This window comes from Aethalodelphis obliquidens, unplaced genomic scaffold (assembly GCF_003676395.1).
Source record: "Aethalodelphis obliquidens isolate GAN/ISIS:26980383/991018 unplaced genomic scaffold, ASM367639v1 scaffold4, whole genome shotgun sequence".
Taxonomy (NCBI): Eukaryota; Metazoa; Chordata; class Mammalia; order Artiodactyla; family Delphinidae; genus Aethalodelphis; species Aethalodelphis obliquidens.
This window is the reverse complement of record NW_020837948.1, coordinates 62,112,205-62,132,820: the sequence shown is the minus strand read 5'-3', so window position 1 is coordinate 62,132,820 and position 20,616 is coordinate 62,112,205. Positions and strand designations below refer to the sequence as shown.

The following is a 20,616-nucleotide window of genomic DNA, read 5'->3' as shown; positions in this document are numbered from 1 at the left end:
GGAAAGAAGGCTATTGTTTTAAGAAGTTACATTGCTAGAGTCAGAAGAAAGAAAAAAACAAAAAGATCTTTGCGGTTGAGCAAGTGCTCCCATGTTTGATGAGCTCTGGTTAACGTGTAATGCAGATGCACGTGCACATTAGGGAGGGAGGAGGCCCAAAGGGACACACAGAGAATTTTATGTTTAATCTTTCTTGTCCTGTCTTAAAATACAAGTTTCATTTCATCACTACCAACGATATACATTAGTGCCTCTTTCCCTACAGCCTCCCCAAATCATATTCTCCAAATTCTGTCTGTTGGCCAATTTGACGGATTGAAAATACCATTTCAGTGTAGTTTAAATTTTTCTTAGAATAAGGGAGGTTGAATGTCTTTTAACGTTTTTAAGGGCAATTTGTGTTTCTTTTCTGTAATTTACCGGTTCATGTGCTTTGCCCATTTAACCACTTTATCAATCTGATTTTAGAATATGTGCTGCTAAAACAAGCTTTGAAAGCTTTAAAAAAAAAAAGATTCCTGGTGTCCTCCACACACATACTGAATCAGAAGGGCCCATATTTAGGCTCAATAACCCTCTAGATTTAGAAACCATTGACCTAGATCATCAAAACAAATTTGTCACTCTAAATATTTACAATAGTGTAAGGCTGCATTACCTACAAAGTTAAATGGCTGCAACATGTTGTGTATTAAAATTTTTTAACATTGTAAACATTAATATTTACCATAGAATTTAATATAACGTGGTGGAATGACATGGATGGCTCATGTTTCAAAAAGAAAAACTTGAACTTCTGAGTTTTCTCAGACTCCAAGTAGGCAGTAGTTTAATATCAGGACTAATGGTAGAGAAAGGAATCAGAATACCAAATCGAGAAATGTTAATAAGCAACGGGAATTAATACAACATTGTAAAACAACTACAATAAAAAAAAAATAATAAGCAACGGAGTATGAGGTGGCCTTGTGTAGACCCGGAACTGACCACTCTTTCTGAGCTTGCTTCTTACTCCTAAACTTTAACGAGATTGTTCGTTTTAGGAAGCCACAAGAATTTATATTACTTATTTGGTTTCAGATTAAATTTTGGACTACACTGAAACTGGAAACTGCCTATCTGGAGAAGAAATGGTCCCAGATCACTCATAGGCCGGTGAACAAAATAAATACAATACCACAAACCTTCGTCTGCAAAACGAAGCAATGGGAAACATCTGGGTCAGTTCCCAGGCAGGAAGAGAGGAGGAGCGGTGTCAGGCACAAGTGGGTGGGGCTAGCTCCGCAGTGGAGGAGGGTCTCTCCCGAGCGCCCGCTCCTCCTCCGTGACGTCACAAGTAGAGCCCGCTCCCAGCCGCCCAGGACTCCTGTTATAGCCGCTGCTCGCCAGGGCTCCGGAAGCTGCCCCTCTCGGGGGTCATGATGGGCAGCAAGATGGCGTCTGCCAGCAGAGTCGTTCAGGTAAGGAGACTCGGTTGCCTTTCCGCGCCGTAGGCAGTAGGGATGGTGCTGACTGTAGCACCGGCGCTGGGGAGGAAAGGCGGTGGTGGAGACTGCGCGGTGACCACGGCCCTGCATAGGGCCAGCAGCGGCTTCCCGGGGTGTATGTGAGAATTGGACCTTGAGCTCGTTGGGTCGGGCAGTGAGCCGGGGACCGCAGCTGAGGGTTCGAGCCAGGCCGCGGGAGTGCATCTCAGCAGGTAGGCAGATAGCTGTTCCGAAGTCCCTGGACTGCCCTCCACCGGGACCTCGTTAGCCTGTTAGGAGTCTGCAGTTTGGCTGTCCTGGCAATATCCTGGCCAATCAGCGACCAGTATTGTCTGTGTTGTCGCGGATCAGCCAATCGGAAGGAAGGCGGTAGCGGTGAGTGAAAGGAAGCGAACCCTGCTTCTGACCTGGTGTCCCTTCAAGGTCTTGGGAATGGCCAGAGAACTGGCCCCGCGGGCTGCATCTTCGCCGGAGGCGGGTTCTCCCCCACCAACCAGCGTCTGGTTACAGGCTGGATGGGGGAGAATGGAAAAAATACATATTTAAGTTTATGTGTAATATATGTCTTAGTGTTGGTTTCCTAAGCTTTTTTCCCCTGAATTTAGATTGGCGCTAGAGGAACTTTATTGTTAATCCACACATCAGTTACTAACTCCTGACAGCTTTTGTTTTTGCTTCTCCAGCTGTGACCTCTAGCTTAAATAGGAGAGGTAAAATTGGTATATAATGGGCGACAATCTCCACTTTTGTGGTTGCTTTACACGAGTTTTTTTCAACTCTTAAAGTATATTATTGTACAATTACCTTTTAACTTTGATACGAGAAGTGCATTTCCCTTTGCACATCTCTTAAAAGACCTTTTCTTAAAGTTATTTCGCTCTGAAAGAGAATCCTAGATCCCAGTCTTTGCTCCCATTGCAATGAATGATCCTCACTTATTCATTCAGCGGGTAGTTATTGAGCGTTAAAGGTGCTGTGAGGACAGGAGAACATCCGACAAAGGACTGGTATCCATAATAGATAATTATATATATCCATAATATATAGCCCAGTTTTTAAAATGGGTAAGAAAAACTTGATATTGCACAAAGCAAGATATTCAAATGAGCACTAAGCCAGTGAAAAGATACTCAACATCATTATTTGCCAGGAAAATGCAAATTAAAACCAGGAAGTACTACCACACCCACCAAAATTATTAAAAAGACTGACAATACCAAGTGGTGATGAGAACATGAAGCACCTGAAACTCATACAATGCTAGTGGGAATATAAAATGGTACAGTCACTTTGAAAAACTTTTGTGGGCCTCTAATACTAGTTAAACATACCTACCCTATGTCCAAGCAGTTTTTCTCATAGGTTTATATCCCAGAGAAATGAGTGCATATACCTATTTAAAAAACTATATAAAAATGTTCATAGTTGCTTTATTAATAATAACCCCTAAACCAGAAATTATCCAAATGTCCATTAGCAAGATAAGGTGTGGTAGATTTGTTAAAATGGAACAGTACACAGCAATAATAAAGAACTTACTATTGATATATGCAACAACAATAAAAAAGATGCTGTGAGATATACAGTAAGAAATGGTCTGTCTCCTTTTAACAAAGCTGCAAAGACTTGTATTCAGGTTCATAATACAAAGCAGTATGTGCTGACATTATGTAATAATTACATGTTAACATTAGCAAAATGTATTGAGTACTTCTGTGTCAGGCCTATACTCAGTGCTGAGACTGCAGTGCCAACAAGACAGTACATGGTGCCTCCACAGAGCTTAGAACTTGGCTGTTGATTGGTGTCTTTAAGAAAGAGTAGTATTTCAACAGGCTGGCACAAACTGATAGGAATTCACAAAGCATAATGTCACCATTAAGTAGAGGGATTTGGCTGGACCACAGGGTATTCAAAAGTAATTTTAGAAGAGTAATTTATAAGTGTTCATTAAATGCCTGCTAAATGCCAAGCAGGGGCTTCCCTGGTGGTGCAGTGGCTAAGAATCCGCCTGCCAGTGCAGGGGACACAGGTTCAAGCCCTGGTCCAGGGAGATCCCACATGCTGCGGAGAAGCTAACCCTGTGCGCCACAACTACTGAGCCTGCTCTCTACAGCCCCTGAGCCACAACTACTGAGCCCGTGTGCCACAACGACTGAAGCCTGTGCGCCTAGAGCCCGTGCTCCGCAACAAGAGAAGCCACCGCAATGAGGAGCCCACGCAGCACAACGAAGAGTAGCTCCACTCAACACAACTAGGGAAAGCCCGCGTGCAACAACGAAGACCCAATGCAGCCAAAAATAAATACATAAATAAATTTATTTAAAAATAATAATAATAAAATAAATGCCAAGCAGTATATATTTGATATGTTTGGGATGATGCGATAGTAGAAAGGAGATAGTTCATCATTCAGGAAATCGTTTGGCTGCATGAGACACAGGGGAAGAAGGTAAGTGGTTGGATTAATTCAGGGTTTGAGCTTTACAGGTGAGGTGAAAATAAACCTCCAGCAAGGCAGTTGAGAGTGCTAAGAGGTTTTTGAATGGACTGTAGGTTCTAGGCTAGATGAGAAAGGAAGTAAAGTCAGGATGGAACCAATTGACTGGGAGAAAAGGGAACGATAAAGGAAATGAAGGGCTTGCTGGAACTGATGGTGGGAAATAACAGAGAAGAGAGTTGTAAGTTAAAAGGTCGTAGTTGAGTTTAGATTTTAGATTAAGATTTTAGGGATGGTACAGTTCTGAACTCAGTAAAGAATTAAGAGTAAAAGAAAAGAACCTTTCAGGAATAGATGCTAAACTGGAAAGAATATAAAGGTCAATAGGCAACTTGGAAGTTTTGCTAAAGGAAATAGTGGAGGAAAGGAGAAAAATGATTTTTTTTAAAAAGTCACAGATAATGATTAAGGCCTAGGCAGGTCCCAGCCTGTCTGTGGTTTGGGGTTGCTATCTGCCTTATAAAGCAAAGTAGAGGGTTTGTCTTCTGAGAAGACAAGAGTTGTCTTCTCCTCTAAAAAAGCCTCTTACATCGTTGGCTTTGGCATCTTCCACGAACAGGAGGGCAGGGATTGAGGCCTCATGAGGCTCGGTTTTCAGTTGAGGTAGAGAGAGGAGATGGTGGTTATAACCAGAAAGTCCAGGGTGGAGTGTTACCTCCAGAACTCGTCACTGTTAACTCTGCCTGGGCTTCGTGAATCATAGAAGTGGATTCCTTAATAGAATAATAGTTTCCAAAAGAAATCACTGATAATGAAAAAAGGTGAAAGGGTTTCAGAGAAAATCATAGAGACGATAAAGACGAGACGATGCAACTTTTGTGTAATAAGTAGTCTATGAAAAAGTGACAGTAGATAGAGTTGACCAAGTCTCAAAACCTATAATTTAATAAAACTTTCCTGATACAAAAGAAAACTTAAAGTTATACCTTGTAGATTTGATCCAGTATGTTTGATTAATGAGTATATTCTAGTAAAATCATTAAATTTTAAAGAAAAAATTATTCGGTGATCCAAGCGACAAGACCAAGCACTTAAAAGAGAATGGAAGTTATCAGAGTTTTCAACAATAATACTTCATTAAGGAAAACATGTGGATAACATATTTAAGGTAGTTAAAGAAAATGTGAACCAAAGCTTTATCTAGCTACATTGACCTTCAAGTGTAAAGGCCACAAACTCTTCTTAACCTTTAATAACTCAGGGAATATTGTTCCCTGAAGCTCTTCTTACAGCTCTCACAGAGAATGAGCTTCAGACAACTAAGAAATACTTATTTGTACTTGTGGCTGTTTTAATATAGGAACTGGATGTAAGCACTGAATGTATTTAACTATAGAACTAAGACTAAATAATGCAGATAAGGGAGAAAGACTTGTTGGAAATATTATTTTTTTTGACAGTATAGATCTAATAAAACTTTAAAATGGAGGGAATAAGGGGAAGAGTATACAGAAGGTAGAATAAACTTGCTAATTGCCTCTGGTTATTAAATGGTAGTAAAAGATGGGGAGGGAAGGCAGAGAAGAGATTACCATCAACTACCATTCTTTCTCATAATAGTGAACCAATAGATAGTATCTCAGAAACGGGCAACTAAGAGTATTATCTAAAGGTAGCAACATAACATAAACATACAAAAGTACAAATCTTTCCAAATACCAAAAAACAAAACAACAAACCCCACAAATGAAAGCAAAGAAAAAGATCATATGACAAAGGACTTTATATTTAAATAATCATATAATGATATGACAGAAAATACACCAAACTTGTGAGTTATATCTATAAATTCAAATGGTGTAACTGCCCTTTTAAAAGTATTTTCATATTGGCCAACAAATGAATAATCAATGCTATGCTATATATGAGGCACAGCTAAAACTAAGAGACTTAGAAAGGTAGAAATAACAGGATAGTCAACTGATCTTTGACAAAGAAGCAAAGGCAATGCAATAGAGAAAAGATAGTCTTTTCAATAAATGTTGCTGGAACAACTAGACATCCACTTGCAAAACATGAATCTAGACGCAGACGTTATACCTTTCACAAAAATTAACTCAGAATGGATCATAGGCCTATATGTAAAGTGGAAAACTATAAAACTTCTAGAAGATAACAGAGAAGAAAATTTAGATGATCTTGGATTTGGCAGTGACTTTTTAAATACAACACCAAATGCACAATCCATGAAAGAAATAATTGATAAACTGGATGTCATTAAAATTAAAAATTTCTGGTCTGCAAAAGACACTGTGAAGAGAATGAGAAGACAAGCCACAGATTGGGAGAAAATATTTGCAAAAAGAATATCTAATAAAGGATGTTATTCAAGATATATAAAGAACTCTTAAAAGTTCCCTGGTGGCACAGTGGTTAAGAATCTGCCTGCCAATGCAAGGGACACAGGTTCGAGCCCAGATCTGGGAAGATCCCACATGCCATGGAGGAGCTAAGCCCATGCACCACAGCTACTGAGCCTGTGCCCTAGAGCCCACGATCCACAACTACTGAAGCTCATACGCCCTAGAGCACGTGCTCCGCAACAAGAGAAGCCACCGCAATGAGGAGTCCACGCTCACCTGCAACTAGAGGAAGCCCGCGCACAGCAACGAAGGCCCAACACAGCCAAAAATAATAAATAAATTTATATTTAAAAAAATGGGGCTTCCCTGGTGGCGCAGTGGTTGAGAGTCCGCCTGCTGATGCAGGGGACATGGGTTCGTGCCCCGGTCCGGGAAGATCCCACATGCCACGGAGCGGCTGGGCCCGTGAGCCACGGCTGCTGAGCCTGTGCGTCCAGAGCCTGTGCTCTGCAATGGGAGAGGCCTCAATAGTGAGAGGCCCGCGTACCAGAAAAAAAAAAAAAAAGAAAAAAAAAAGAAAGTCAACAATGAAAACAGCCTGACTAAAAAATGGGCAAAAGAGCTGAACAAACACCTCATCAAAGAAGATATACAGATGACAATGATATGAAAAGATGTTCAACATCATAGTCATTAGGGAATTAATTGCAAATTAAAACAACAGTAAGACACCTCTATATACCTATTAGAATGGCTGAAACCCAGAGTACTGACACCACCAAATGCTGACAAGGAGGTGGAGCAATGGGAACTCTCATTCACTGCTGTGGAGAATGCAAAGTGCCACAGCCACTTCGGGAGGCAGTTTGGCAGTTTCTTACACAACTGAACATACTTTTACCATATGGTTGAACAATCGCACTTTTACCCAAATGAATTGAAAACTTACGTCCGAACAAAAACCTGCACATGGATGTTTATAGCAGCTTCATTTATAATTGCCAAAACTTGGAAACAACCAAGATGTCTTTCAGTAGGTGAATGGATAAATAAACTGTGGTACATCCAGATAATGTAATATTACTCAACCCAAATTATATTATTGTAATATTATATTATTATATAATTATATATTTGTATATTATACAAATATAATTTATAATGTTATTTCAAAAAGAAACAAGCTACCAAGCCAGGAAAAATCATGGAAGAAACATACATGCATGTTACTAAATGAAAGAAGCCAATCTGAAAAGGCTACATGCTGTATGATTCCATCTGCATGACATTCTGGAAAAGGCAAAACTGTGGAGACAGTAAACAGTGGTTGCCAGAGATTGGGGAATGAAGGGATGAGTAGGCAGAACACAGAAGATGCTATAATAGTGAATATGTCATTGTACATTTGTCAAAACCCATAGAATGTACAACACCAAGAATGAACTCTAATGTAAAACTTTGGGTGATAATGACGTGTTAATATAGTTTCATCATTTGTAACAAATAGAATACTCTGGTGGGAGATGTCCACAGTGAGGAAGGCTAGGGGCTGGGGTGAGTGGGGCTGTGCCCAGTGGTATAGGAGAACTGGAAGAAGATTGGAAATGACTCAAATTAACAACCCAAATTAACAGGGGGCTGGTTGAATAAACTCATGGCATTTATCCTGACTTCCTGCTGATTCCCTCAGATTCCAGTCTTAACACTACAGTATTCTTCCTTGCCTTCCCTCATCCCATATTTATATGTTCTTTCTCTCACAGGGAAATCCCTGCCTTCCACAAACATCAATATATGTATATACTCATTTGCTTAGTCCTACAATATATACAAAATGTATAGCTATATCTATACAACCAACCTACTAAGTAAAAAGTTCAAGATTTCTTTGTATTTCTTTTTGTCTTTAGACTGAAGGTATATAGTCCAAGCACTATGAAAGTTATTTGGATTAGCTCCTTTTTTTTCCTTAGTTATAAGCTGGTCAACTGATTGACAGACTTATTTGTTTCTCTTTGTATTTACATTTAGAGTTTAAAAAAGACAATTTTGAGACAGGAAAATTTGAGCATAGCTAAATAATAGATGATATTAAAGAATTATTTTTGTTAAGTGTGGGAAAAGTATTGGGACTATGGTTTAACCAAATCTTTTTCTGTTAGTGATACATGTAGATGGTATTAACAGATGAGATGAGATGACTGGGATTTGTTTAATGGGGGAAGGGTTGATGAAATAAGATTGATTACTGTTGAAATTGTGTGATGTGTTTATCAGGGTTTATTATACTACTCTGTCTACTTTTATGTATTTTTAAAATTTTCTCTTAAAAAGGGGGGATACCAAGCTGTGGGAATTTAATCTATATGGGCATATTACCTTTTTTTTTTTTTTTTTTTCCCGGCACGCGGGCCTCTCACTGTTGTGGCCTCTCCCGCTGCGGAGCACAGGCTCCGGACGCGCAGGCCCAGCGGCCATGGCCCACAGGCCCAGCCGCTCCGCGGCATGTGGGATCCTCCCGGACTAGGGCACGAACCCGCGTCCCCTGCATCGGCAGGCAGACTCCCAACCACTGCGCCACCAGGGAAGCCCAACCATATTTTTAAGTGTACAAAAGCAATGTTGAAATGGATTCTTTCTCTCTGGTGTATGTACATTTGTTTAAGTGTGTGTATACATACTTACATACCTATACAGTTAGCCCTTACCTACAAATGGTCTATTCACTCATTTGTCAGATGTTTGCTGAGCATTTACTATGTACTGGCTACTTCTGCAGAAGTACTTAATTTTCCATCTCTGCCTTTACAGGAGCTTTGCTCTCCTGTAATCATTGGCTCATTTACTGTCCTCTACACAATATTCTTAGGATGTTCAGGTTGCTGTGGAAACACAGGAGGAGTTTTTAAATCAGATTTAGGAATCGGGAATCTTCTTAGAGAGGAGTGACAGTTGAGCTGTTTTCAAAGATAAGCAGTCAGATGAAAGTGGAGGCATGGAAGCGGGGTGGGACCTGGGAGAGATTCATGGCAGAGCACACAAGCTGTAGATTGAATGGGGATGGAAATGGTATGAGGAGTTAGGGAAATGAAAAGTACTTCAGAATACCTGGAGTGAAAGGTACAGTGGTGGGGAATGAGGCTAGAGAGGTAGGGAGAGACCTGATCATGATGGACCTGTGTGTGCCAAATGCGAGTTTGAAGTTTATCCTGAAAAGCTTAGGACTATAGGAAGGAAAGAACACTCTTTCAAGAAGCCTGGCTATGAAAAGAAACAGGTACTACATGGAGTGAGAAGGTTTGTTTTTTAACATGAAAGATGTGAACATGCTTTAATGCTTAGGGAGACAACTATCTTCCAGCATTTTCTCACAGCAGCAGAATTATGGTGGTTAGTTTTCAGACCCATCCCTACAAGCCTATTTGTTTCTGTACTCATATAAAATGTGTAATGTGTAGTACATATATACAAATATATTGCAGATAAACACACACCTGTCTCACTAGTTACACAGCAACTTATAGATTACGTTAGTAAAAAATAGTACTCTGTTTATTAGAGTCTCAGCATTTTATATATATTCAGAAGATTTCATACTGAAAGTTCTGCTTAAGCTCCTCTGTAGCATTAACTGGAATTTTAGGGATAAAACATTAATACTCTTCAAATATCTTATTAAAAACAGTGTTTTAAATACATGTATTTCTATGGGTATAGGAAAAAGGCTGAAGTCAAGGGCTATCAAATGTTTAAGTCTATTTTATGTGGGTTTTGGCTTATAGATGGTGTTTTCTTCTTTGTGCTTTTCTGTGTTTTTTCCAAATTTTTTACACAGAACATGGGTTACTTTTGTAGTCAGAAAAAGAATTCTTTTGATTACCTAATTTTCAATATGCTTTTTATCCTATTCTATCTAAACCACTAGGTATTAACATAGTAGAGAAACAACACTCAATACAAGTCAGGAAACTTGCAATTCTTACCAATCAGCAGGGTGATTTAGAAGTCATGCAACATAAAATCCTTGTCACCTTATAGGGTTGTTTTGAGGTCAGTAGGCAGTACAGTAAAATATCTTGTGATGTATAAAGTACAAAGTTCTTATGAATATCAGATAATAGTTCATAGACTAGCTATCCTTGTTGGGAAAGAGTAAAATTTAAAATAGTAAAATTTAAAGTTGCTGTCAGATACTAAGTTATTTTATTTTAACAAAGGCATCTGCTTGTGAGGTTCATTAGATTATTTCTTATGTAGTAAATGAGGTTATTTTAGTGCTTCATTTCTTTTTCATGCATTTTATTTTTCCTTTAGGTAGTCAAGCCACATACTCCATTAATAAGGTTCCCTGACAGAAGAGACAATCCTAAACCCAATGGTAAGCTGTAGTTTATTTATACTAAAAAGATATGTACATGCAGATTTATACATGAATATTCTATTATACACAATATTTCTCATTTTAGAATCCGGTAGACAATGGTAGCTTAGATCACAATGGTATGTTAGGTTGCATTAACTAACTTTCTATTACCTCCTTGTAAAAAAGTAGTAACTTGACAGTAGGTATTTCTGAATTTTTAATGATACTGTGTTTATATATGGGAATTTTTGTTCCACCTTCTGTCCTTCAGAAGAATGTCCCATGCTTATATTTGCAGAGATTATGATGAATAACCACCATTCCTATGTTTCTCTCCCAGCTAACCTTTTCTTTCATTCACTGATTTATCTGTTCATTGAGGCAGTAAATATTTCTTGGATTGCCTTAGAACTTAACAATCATTGCCTATTACAGTAACTGAAGATTCTGAACAAGTTCTGTTTTTCTCTTACTGCTCTGTCAGCTGTCTTTAATTATAAGATACTTGACCTTTAATTCAGGGAGAATTTTAACAAATTTTGTATGGATATTTTTAACTTATTGTAACTCTTGAAAAATTAAGATATAGGTGACAAACAGGTATGGAGAAAACAAATCTCATCTGCATTTACCAACTTTCTTATTCTCCATTGTATGGTATTACCTGTAATCTCTACCATATGACAAAATTTAAGTAATGTAAGTTATCCATACGGGTTGAACTCCACTACCTAGAAATTTCATTATTTTATGAACTTACTCTTCAATTTAGTAATTCATTCACTTAAAACTACCTCATTTGCTTTAAAAAGAACTTTATGAAACTATATATAGCTACCCAACGAAGTTACTCTATAATACTTATCTCTTGGATTGTAATACTTATCATTTTAAGAATAACTTGAGGGCTTCCCTGGTGGCGCAGTGGTTGGGGGTCTGCCTGCGGGTTGGGGGGACGCGGGTTCCTGCCCCGGTCTGGGAAGATCCCACATGCCGCGGAGCGGCTGGGCCCGTGAGCCATGGCCGCTGAGCCTGTGCATCCGGAGCCTGTGCTCCGCAACAGGAGAGACCACAACAGTGAGAGGCCCGCGTACCGCAAAAAAAAAAAGAATAACTTGATTATTTAATGATAGATAATTCAAAATAGTATTTTAAGACACTGAACAATTCCTCTCTTTTTTTTTTTTTTTTAATTTCAGTGTCAGAAGTTCTGAGATCAGCAGGACTACCGTCTCACTCTTCTTCAATTTCACAGCATTCTAAGGGAAGTAAATCGCCAGACTGGCTGATGCATCCGGGTCCACCAGACACTGCAGAGTTAATAAAAACTTTACCTCAGAAGTACAGAAGGAAACTCTTATCTCAAGAAGAAATTGAATTTATCCAAGTACGTTGTTGCTCTTTATCCCAATACTGTGGAAAACACCTCAACATTATTGGCTTTGGAGTTTCATATTGCTGATTTCCATGTTCTTCCCATTGTCTTGTCAAGGTGTGTCCATAGCTAAGACAGGGATGGTCATGTAGGCCTGGACTATGAGAAATAAACGATGTTCGAGCCCTCAGTAAATGTGCATGAAGGAATATATGTGTAGAAGTATAGTATGGTAAATAGCAAAATATATATACCCCATGGAAAAAAGCTCTTTAGGGTCCTCATTAATTTTTTTTTAATTAATTTACTTTTCTCTGCATTGGGTCTTCGTTGCTGTGCGTGGGCTTTCTCTAGTTGTGGCAAGCGGGGGCTACTCTTTGTTGCGGTGCATGGGCTTCTCATTGCGGTGGCTTCTCTTGTTGCAGAGCACGGGCTCTAGTCGCGCAGGCTTCAGTAGTTGTGGCACATGGACTCTGTAGTTGTGGCTTGCGGGCTCTAGAGCACAGGCTGGGCAGTCGTGGTGCATGGGCTTAGTTGCTTTGCGGCATGTGTGATCTTCCCGGACCAGGGCTCGAACCTGTGTCCCCTGCATCGGCAGGCAGATTCTTAACCCCTGCGCCTCCAGGGAAGCCCCCTCATTGATTTTTTAGAGTGTAAAGGACCAAGAAATTTGAGGACCATTGATCTACGTCAACCTTGAGTCCTCTTCAGATCTGAAATTCTTTATAACATTGATATAGGAGTGCCCCAAAGCTATGAGAAATCTGAAATTGTTTTTAAAACCTAAAGATCATTTGATTAAAATGTTTCAAATTTGTATAGTGGCCATGAAAACATTTCTTTGTAAATGAAACACCTAATCTTATTGCTTTATTACTTCCTTTTCAGCGTGGAGGTCCAGAATAATCACTGACAGTGTGGCTGCTGTTTGTTTAATCAGACAAAGAAGAGTCTTTACAATGAAGGACTTCCAGAATGACAAATGAGAAATTGTACATTAAACAACTTTAATAAAATTTCTGTAAAAAAAAAAAGTATAGAAAATTTAGGACACTTGTATCTCCTAATTTATGTATCTTGGTCAGCTTCTCCACAAGCTTACCTGATTGTTTATATACTTTATACTTATTAAAGTATACATTTTTAAATGTTAGCCTATTAATTTACTCAGATAATCAAATTATCAAGCATTACAGTGTTGAACTATTAAAAGTACACAATGTCTAGTGAACAAACATAGGTTTACCATAATTTCACTTCTCTTTCAGTTTCTGTTTAAACATGGAAAGAATATATCCGGCAGAATTGCAGCTTCCTGGAAGTAATTTTCCTGGAATTGGATAAGGATCAGTGAAATAATGACTCCATTATTTGTTCTTAATTCTCTCAGTGTTTTTGCATTCACAAAGTTACTGGAGAATAACTGGCTCAATAAGCATATCGTACTCTAAATAATAAAAATACAGCCATGGTAAAACAGATGCCTTTGTGGTATTAAGACTAGGGAGTTAACACAAAAGATTATGTAACCTGTGTTCAGAAAAAAATGTCAGAGTATCAAATGGAGAATAAGAGATCAAAATGAATATAGCATAGGAATAACATTTGACCAGAAATTTTAAGTTATTATGTTTTTAGGGGTGTTAAGAAAGTCTTGTTCTTTGGTTTATTTCACTGTTTTGATTGTGATCATGTGTACAAATCCTGACAATCATAAACTTTCTCAAACTTCATTGTCCGAAAGCCTCATAAAATCAACCTATTCACCTTATTAAGGCAATTTACAGAATTTTAATAGGCTCTTCCTGTGCCAAGGGTATGTATGATTGTGAAAGTAAAGCCTCACAAAGTGAAATAAATTCTCTTCTATACCTTTAATGATTTCTAGAATATGCGTTAAAGAAGTCATCCCTAATAGTTAGGGTAACTCATGAGTAATAGACACAGTAGAATTGAGTACGTTTTTGTATTTGCCCAGTTGCGTATGGATTCATCTTTATACTTTTTTTTCTTTTTTACTATTTCAGAGTGGATCTGCTTTTCGTGTAAATTCTGTATTGTGGCCTAGTATAAATGTTGCCCAACTTGAATGTGAAACAGGAGTTTGGTGCTAGCAATGAGCTATTCTGGTAACTCATGAGAAATACATGACTCATGATTTCTTTTTTATTATTTCAAAAATATACTTGGAAAAATTTCTTAAAAACTAGCACTATTCTCTTTTTTCTCCTTAGCTTTCTCATTTCAGTAAAAGGAAGCCCAAGGCAATTTTTTTGCTCTCAGAGTAGGTGCAGGAAATGAAGAGTGGCTTGAGTAATGTCGTGGGCCAGCAGTTAGAAACCCCAATACTGGTACCGTCTGAGGACCACCTTTACTACAGCTGCTGCCATGAAAGTTCCAATGAAAAAATATATCACTTTTACAGAATTTATGACTAGAGGTATGGCAAAAGGATGTTCGTGGGAATTGCTGTCATAGGATGAGCTCCCAAGGAGGATGGTGTCATAGAAAGAATTTGGGCTTGACTTAGAGTAAATAGCTTGTGTTTTCATTTAGGAGTTAAACAGTTAAGTATCTGTAACCATTAGCAAATCGCTCAGTTTGTCCAACTTGCAGTTTTTTCTCCAGTACTATACAATGTGATAGGCAGGATCAAATTAGTGTATTGTCTACTACGTTGTAACAAATCACCCCCAAATTTAGTGGCTGAAAACAACACTCACTTAATAGCTCATGGTTTCTCTGGGTCAGGAATTCTGGGGCAGCTTGGCAGGGCAGGTCTGCTCAGTGTTTTTCATGAGGTTGCAATCAATGCCACCTGGGGCTGCAGTTATCTGAAGGTTTCACTGGGGCTGGACCATCCATCTCCAAGATAGCTCACTCACATAGCTGGCAGGTTGATGCTGGCTGTTGGCAGGAGGCCTCAGTTCCCCTCCACCTAGGCTTCTCCACAGGGCTGCCTGAATGAATTCATGACATGATGGCTGAATTCCTCCAGAGCAAATGATCCAAGCGTACAGGCAGAAGCAGCAATACCTCTTTATGATCTAGACTCAAGTTATACACATTCATTTCTGCAATACTCTATTAGTCACACAGAACAGCCTGTTTCATTGTGTGAGTAAACTACACAAGTGCATTAATACCAGAAGGCAAGAATCATTAGGGCCATCTTGGAAGCTGGCTACTACTGGTGTGTGAAAGCGCTTTCTTAACTGTAAAATGCTATACAGATGCTGAATGGTATTTTATATTTATACAGTGCCCTAATGAACCCAGAATATCACTTAAACATTGCCTTTGTTACCCTATTTAAAATGTCCCAATATAGGAATTTACTTGTCAGCAGCATGGTATAATGTGATTATCAATTCATATGCCATGGCACACTTGGGAACCTCAAGCCTCAAATTTAGCTCACTATGTAGCTTATTTCTACTACAAGTGAGGTTAGATTACGTTAACAGTGATATCTTTTAGAAGGAACGATTACCTAAGTCACGTGACACCATATATCACTAGGTATGACTTGCCACAATTAAGAGGTATAAGTGGTAGAGATGGTATGTTTTCTGCAACATAGGAGAATTTTGCTTAATGAATATATCAGTGCTCAATAAAGACCCAAGTAGTGACAAAGAGCTGGAACGTGACCAGTAATAGTTATGTGATGGCTAACATAAACTGCACACTGTCAGACAGTATCCTAAGGGTTTCTGACGTGTGCAGTCATTTAAGCCTTACAGCAACCCAGTGAGTAGGTCCTATTAACAGAAGAAACTAGCAACAGAAAGGTTAAATAATTTGCCCAAATCATAAACCTAGTAAATGAATAGTTGTGGGGCCAGTATTCATATGCAGGTAGCCTAGATCCAGAGTAAGGACTCAGCCTTTACACTGTATTGTCTTGAGTAAGTTATGAGTTTTTGTATTCTGCTGCCTTCTTCAACCTAAATCTGAAAATCAGGATTCTCCACTCTTAGAAGCATCAAATGCTCCAGCTCAAAACCTTAGAATTATCCTTTTCTTCCCCCACAACCCATGTCCAGTCTGTCAGCAAGTCGTATTGGCTAGAAGCCAAACTGGTACCCTCAATACAACCATCTGGATTCCTGCAGTAATTCTTCAACTGGCCTTCTTGGTTTTCCTTGCCCCTCTAAGTTTACAGTGTAATCTCTCACAACAGTCAAAGGGCGAGTTTTAAAACATTAAGTCCGATATCACTTGTCTGCTCAAAACTCTGCAGTGGCTTTTCAGTAATGTCTTTCTGGTAACACCCTATTTAAAATCACAAACCCTACTATCTATCCCCTTTCCCAGCTTTATTATCTCTGTAGCACTTATCACTATGTATCATAGCGTATTTTAATTATCTCCTCCCATTGGAAGGCACTGATATTTGTTTTTCCCCTGCTGATTTCTCAGAGTCTGCAACAGAGCCTGGCATATTGTAAGCATTCAATATATATTCGTTGAATAAATGAATTAATTGATTTGTATGAAAACTTATGAGAATCAAAGTTGGGTACTGATCACAGTTAACCATTGAGCGCTATGTCTAAACTTTGTGCAAGTTTCATTTAATCCTCGCAACCACCTATGATGTAGTCTACAAGTTCCACCTTACAGGGTAGAAAACTGATGGCCAGAAGTCTGTTCCACAGCACAAAATTGTTCAGTTGACTTGGGACTTCTTTGCCTAGACGTGCTTCTTCATAAAGGACTAAGAATTCCTCTTGATCAGCCCTTAAGAACTGGGCACTCGCTTAAGTAACCTGAAATTGTCGGCTTAGGCGTCCACAGTAACCATGGTGACAGGACACCCTTGAGCAAAAACTAGAGAGCGAGATCAGAGACAAGGCCGAGCCTTCCGCACTCATACACACCTATTAAATCCTGAACACAGAGCATCGTAACAGAGCGCTGATCCGTCTTCGGTAGTGAAGAAAGTATCTAAGTTAAAACGGTAACAGGGTGACACAGCCACCACCGAGAGAACCCCGCTTCCGGTACAATCTGCGGTCACGTGGTAGGACGGGGTGGGGCGCAGAAGAGCCCTCCAGCCCTGCCTCTTGCCGCTCCCTTAGGGCGGGCTCTGGCCGGACCTACTTAACAGCATCCCCGCCCACCCCGGAAGTGGGGGCGGAGCTAATGAAGCATCGGCGCTCAGTGGGCGGAAGTGGCTGTGGGAGGCTTTAAGGTGCTTTAAATTCTCGCTGTCTCGAGAGCTCCCCCATTTCAGTTGGAGTCGAGCTCCGCGTGACAGATGGCTGTGGACGTGAAGTCGCGAGCAAAGCGTTATGAAAAACTGGACTTCCTCGGCGAGGGACAGGTGAGATTCTCGGGTGGGGCTCGGAGGGCCCTGAGCGGGGAACGCCGGGCCGCCTCACACCGTCGCGGGTTTTCTCGTGGAAGCCAGCGGACGGGCCACGCTACTCGTTCTGCTTGCGGGAGGCTGCCCAGACCCCTCCTGCGGCCCCTCTGTCCACCCTGGACATGAGACCTTGAGCGGCCTTCTCCGAAGAATAGACTGGAACGAGACGTGGACGGCCCCACCACGTTTCAAGCCGCCGCGAGTTTTTTCCAAGAACCCTGGGTTCCTTGCTTCCCCGAATCTAATAAAGTAAAAAGGCAAACACAAACCAAAAAAACTCTCACCAACTTAACTTTATTCCTCTTCTTCTCTCTAGTTTGCCACGGTTTACAAGGCCAGAGACAAGAACACCAACCAAATTGTCGCCATTAAGAAAGTGAGTTGCAATTTGTTTTTCCTTGAGTCTCCTTGAAGATGTGTGTATATGGGAGCCGGTGTCAGGCCGTTTTACTTCTCTTGACCGTTTTCTGCTCGTGAGGAGTTACTTAGGTCATTTTCAAAGAAAATAGAATTTCTTAGTGTCTTGTGTTCCAACGTGGAACTCGGGTTGAACTTGTGTTTTGTTGCATTCATTGAAATTGAAATGAAGAGGAAGCTGTGTGTTATGTTTGTTCTATAAACGCAGACGTTGGAAAAGGGGACAAATACTGCTCGTCTCTTGGGTCCTCAGAACACCTGACCTTTCCAGGGCCGTATTTCTGCCTCACCTGAATCCACTTTGTATATCTGTATTTCCTGAGTACAGGTTTACCATGAAAGGCTTTCGCCAGCATTAATGACATTGCTGTGGTGCGGGGTTTTTTTAATGGTTTCAGTAGCTTTTTTACTCGCATTCATTCAAGGAACTTCGGTCATATTTAGTTAACTCTCTATATACCAAGCACTTTCACCCTCGGTTTTTCATTTAATCCTCATAAGAGCCCATGAAGTAGGTAAAGTATCTCTATTTTACACTTGAGGTGGCTGAAGCTAAGAGAGATTAGGTGACTCATCAAGATGTCACAGATAGTAATTGCTAGAGCCAGGTTTTAGATCCAGGTGTCGTGCTCCCAGGTTGATTGCCTTTTCCCATACTACGGAAATCAATAACCTTCTCAAGAGAAGCTGGTTTCTTCACACCTCAGGCCTGGTGGTGGCTTAGGTGACCACCTTCCTTATTATTCCTGTTGCTGCTTTGAATCTTTCTCCTTGAAAATCCCTAATTCCTTTGAAGCGTATCCCTCTCATACTCTTAACACCTGCTTCCCACTCTTCCTTTCCACAATCATTCCTGCCATTGTTATCTTTTTTACTTTTCTGACGTGTCTCATCTCCTTTTCCAGTTTGTGTTCTATAAACCAATGCCATAGCTACTCCCTTGTGAAACCCTTAACTTTGTTAATTCTTTCTAAAGTTATTTTTCTGATTCTACCCCTGGTTCACTTTATTCTAGCCATACTGACCTTTCTGTCCCTTGAATACATTAAATTCATCCCAGTCCCGGTATCATTGCATTTGCTGCTCTGGATTCTGGTTAGTATATTTTTACTCTAAAACTTGAGTAATCAGGTAATCAGGAATCATGACTGATTCCTTATCATTTAGATCTCAGTCAAATATCTCCTGTATATACACGCCTTTGCTGGTCATTCTAGCTAAAACAGGTGTGCCTCCCTTCTTACCTGGTGTTCTTTGCATATTTCTCTATTATTATTTCATAGCGTTTATCAAAATCTAAAGTCTTTTACCTATGAGTTTATTTTCTGTTTACTACCACTTGAATTATATTTAGGACTGGGTCTGGTACATTTGCAGACACTCATTAAAAATGTATTGACTTGACTGGTATAGTCTCTTCAAATTGGTATAATCTCATTGAATTCTGTGGTTTTCTGAAAATCCTAGTGGGTTTTCTTGTTTGCTTACTTTTATCGTAAACTAGGATTTGGAATTCATCCTATTTCTCGGTGATAGACTTGTACCCCTTGAAAGTGACTCATAATGGAATATTCTTTTACATTTAATTTTTATTTCAAATAGTACATCTTTGTGGTTTTATGGAATATAACCTTTATATAAATGAATATATAACCTTTAAAAATTGTGAATCGTTATGTTATACATATGAAACTTATATAATAGTATACATAAACTGTACCTCAAAAAAAAAGCAGAGGGCTTCCCTGGTGGCGCAGTGGTTGAGAGTCCGCCTGCCAATGCAGGGGATGCGGGTTCGTGCCCCGGTCTGGGAAGATCCCACATGCCGCGGAGCGGCTGGGCCCGTGAGCCATGGCCGCTGAGACTGCGCGTCCGGAGCCTGTGCTCCGCAGCGGGAGAGGCCACAGCAGTGAGAGGCCCTCGTACAGCAAAAAAAAAAAAAAAAAAAAAAAAAGCAGAAATATTTCTCCTTCTACTAAACCAGTTATTTCTCAAAATATTTTTTTAAAAAAAGTCAGTTACTAGGCCAAGCATGCCTGTCTCCTCTACCCCTGGTTTTCACTCCTTGGAACAATCACTTTCAACTCCAAAACTGTTTTCTCTGCTATTTACATCCATTTCTTTAGATAGTATGCTTATCATTATTTCTTGAGTGGTCTCTTTCCCTAGTTTTAGACATTTTCTATACTTCCTACTGTAAACATTGGAGATGTGGTGCTTGTGCACCTTCCTCTCCCAACACTCAATTTCTACTCCCACTCATTTACTGACATGTTTAATTTTACAAAAAAAGGGATAATAAGCTATGTATTCTGTATTCTTTTGCCTATTGTATTTTGGACTTTTAAGACATCATTAATCTACCTTATCCTTTTTAAACAATTGTATTGAATTTATGTTTCCCAATTTATTTAACCAGTCCCCTATGGTAGCCTTTTGGAGCCTTTCTCATTTTTCAGTATTTGTTTTATGTATCTCAACAATATACAGTGTTGCATACTTCTAAACTCTTTCTCTCCCTACACACACACACACACAGGCACGCGCGCACGCAATATTCTTCTGCAACTTGTTTTTCTGAATCAGTATTATTTCTGAAATCTTCCAGATGGATACATGTAGGTCTGGTTTATTCATGCTCATCAGTGATTAGATTCTATTATGTGGCTACACTAAAATTGGTCTGTTCAAACTCTTGTTGATAAACATTTAAGCTGGTTTTTTTAAAATGTTTTACTTTTATACAGTCCTTCTACAGACATTCTTATACATATGTGAGTTTCTCTAGAGAATGTAT

General features: G+C 39.6%; 2 protein-coding genes and 1 long non-coding RNA gene across 4 annotated transcripts in view; 2 read left to right on the top strand and 1 right to left on the bottom strand.

Annotated features, from left to right (window-relative positions):
• The first annotated feature begins 1,331 nt into the window (after window positions 1–1,331).
• On the top strand, window positions 1,332–13,906 carry KGD4 (alpha-ketoglutarate dehydrogenase subunit 4). Its single transcript, XM_027100943.1, has 4 exons — window positions 1,332–1,460; window positions 10,605–10,668; window positions 11,853–12,040; window positions 12,917–13,906. Exons 1-4 carry the CDS (start codon window positions 1,419–1,421, stop codon window positions 12,932–12,934), a joined length of 312 nt encoding a protein of 103 aa, XP_026956744.1. The 5' UTR covers window positions 1,332–1,418; the 3' UTR covers window positions 12,935–13,906.
• Window positions 1,731–17,039, bottom strand: LOC113617459 (uncharacterized). Its single transcript, XR_003431661.1, has 3 exons — window positions 16,915–17,039; window positions 14,752–14,988; window positions 1,731–1,998 (listed from the first exon to the last, which is right to left on the bottom strand). It is a non-coding gene; the product is annotated as an uncharacterized LOC113617459 (long non-coding RNA).
• Window positions 17,040–17,149: 110 nt separating this feature from the next.
• CDK7 (cyclin dependent kinase 7) overlaps window positions 17,150–20,616 on the top strand; it is a 28,200-nt gene continuing 24,733 nt past the window's right edge. Inside the window, exons 1-2 of one of the 2 annotated variants that reach the window (XM_027100941.1) lie at window positions 17,150–17,360; window positions 17,719–17,778. In XM_027100941.1, coding sequence (XP_026956742.1) covers window positions 17,295–17,360; window positions 17,719–17,778 — 126 coding nt within the window. In that variant the 5' untranslated portion in view covers window positions 17,150–17,294. The remainder of the gene's footprint in view (window positions 17,361–17,718; window positions 17,779–20,616) is intronic. The other variant, XM_027100942.1, reaches the window with a different exon arrangement.

What these genes read in the sequence shown, in the direction of transcription:
- KGD4 (XM_027100943.1), top strand. Translation starts at nt 1,419, where the DNA reads ATGATGGGCAGCAAGATGGCGTCTGCCAGCAGAGTCGTTCAG. An exon ending in CTGCCAGCAGAGTCGTTCAG is followed by an intron (nt 1,461 to 10,604) that starts GTAAGGAGACTC and finishes TTTTTCCTTTAG; the next exon opens with GTAGTCAAGCCACATACTCC. An exon ending in AGACAATCCTAAACCCAATG is followed by an intron (nt 10,669 to 11,852) that starts GTAAGCTGTAGT and finishes TTTTAATTTCAG; the next exon opens with TGTCAGAAGTTCTGAGATCA.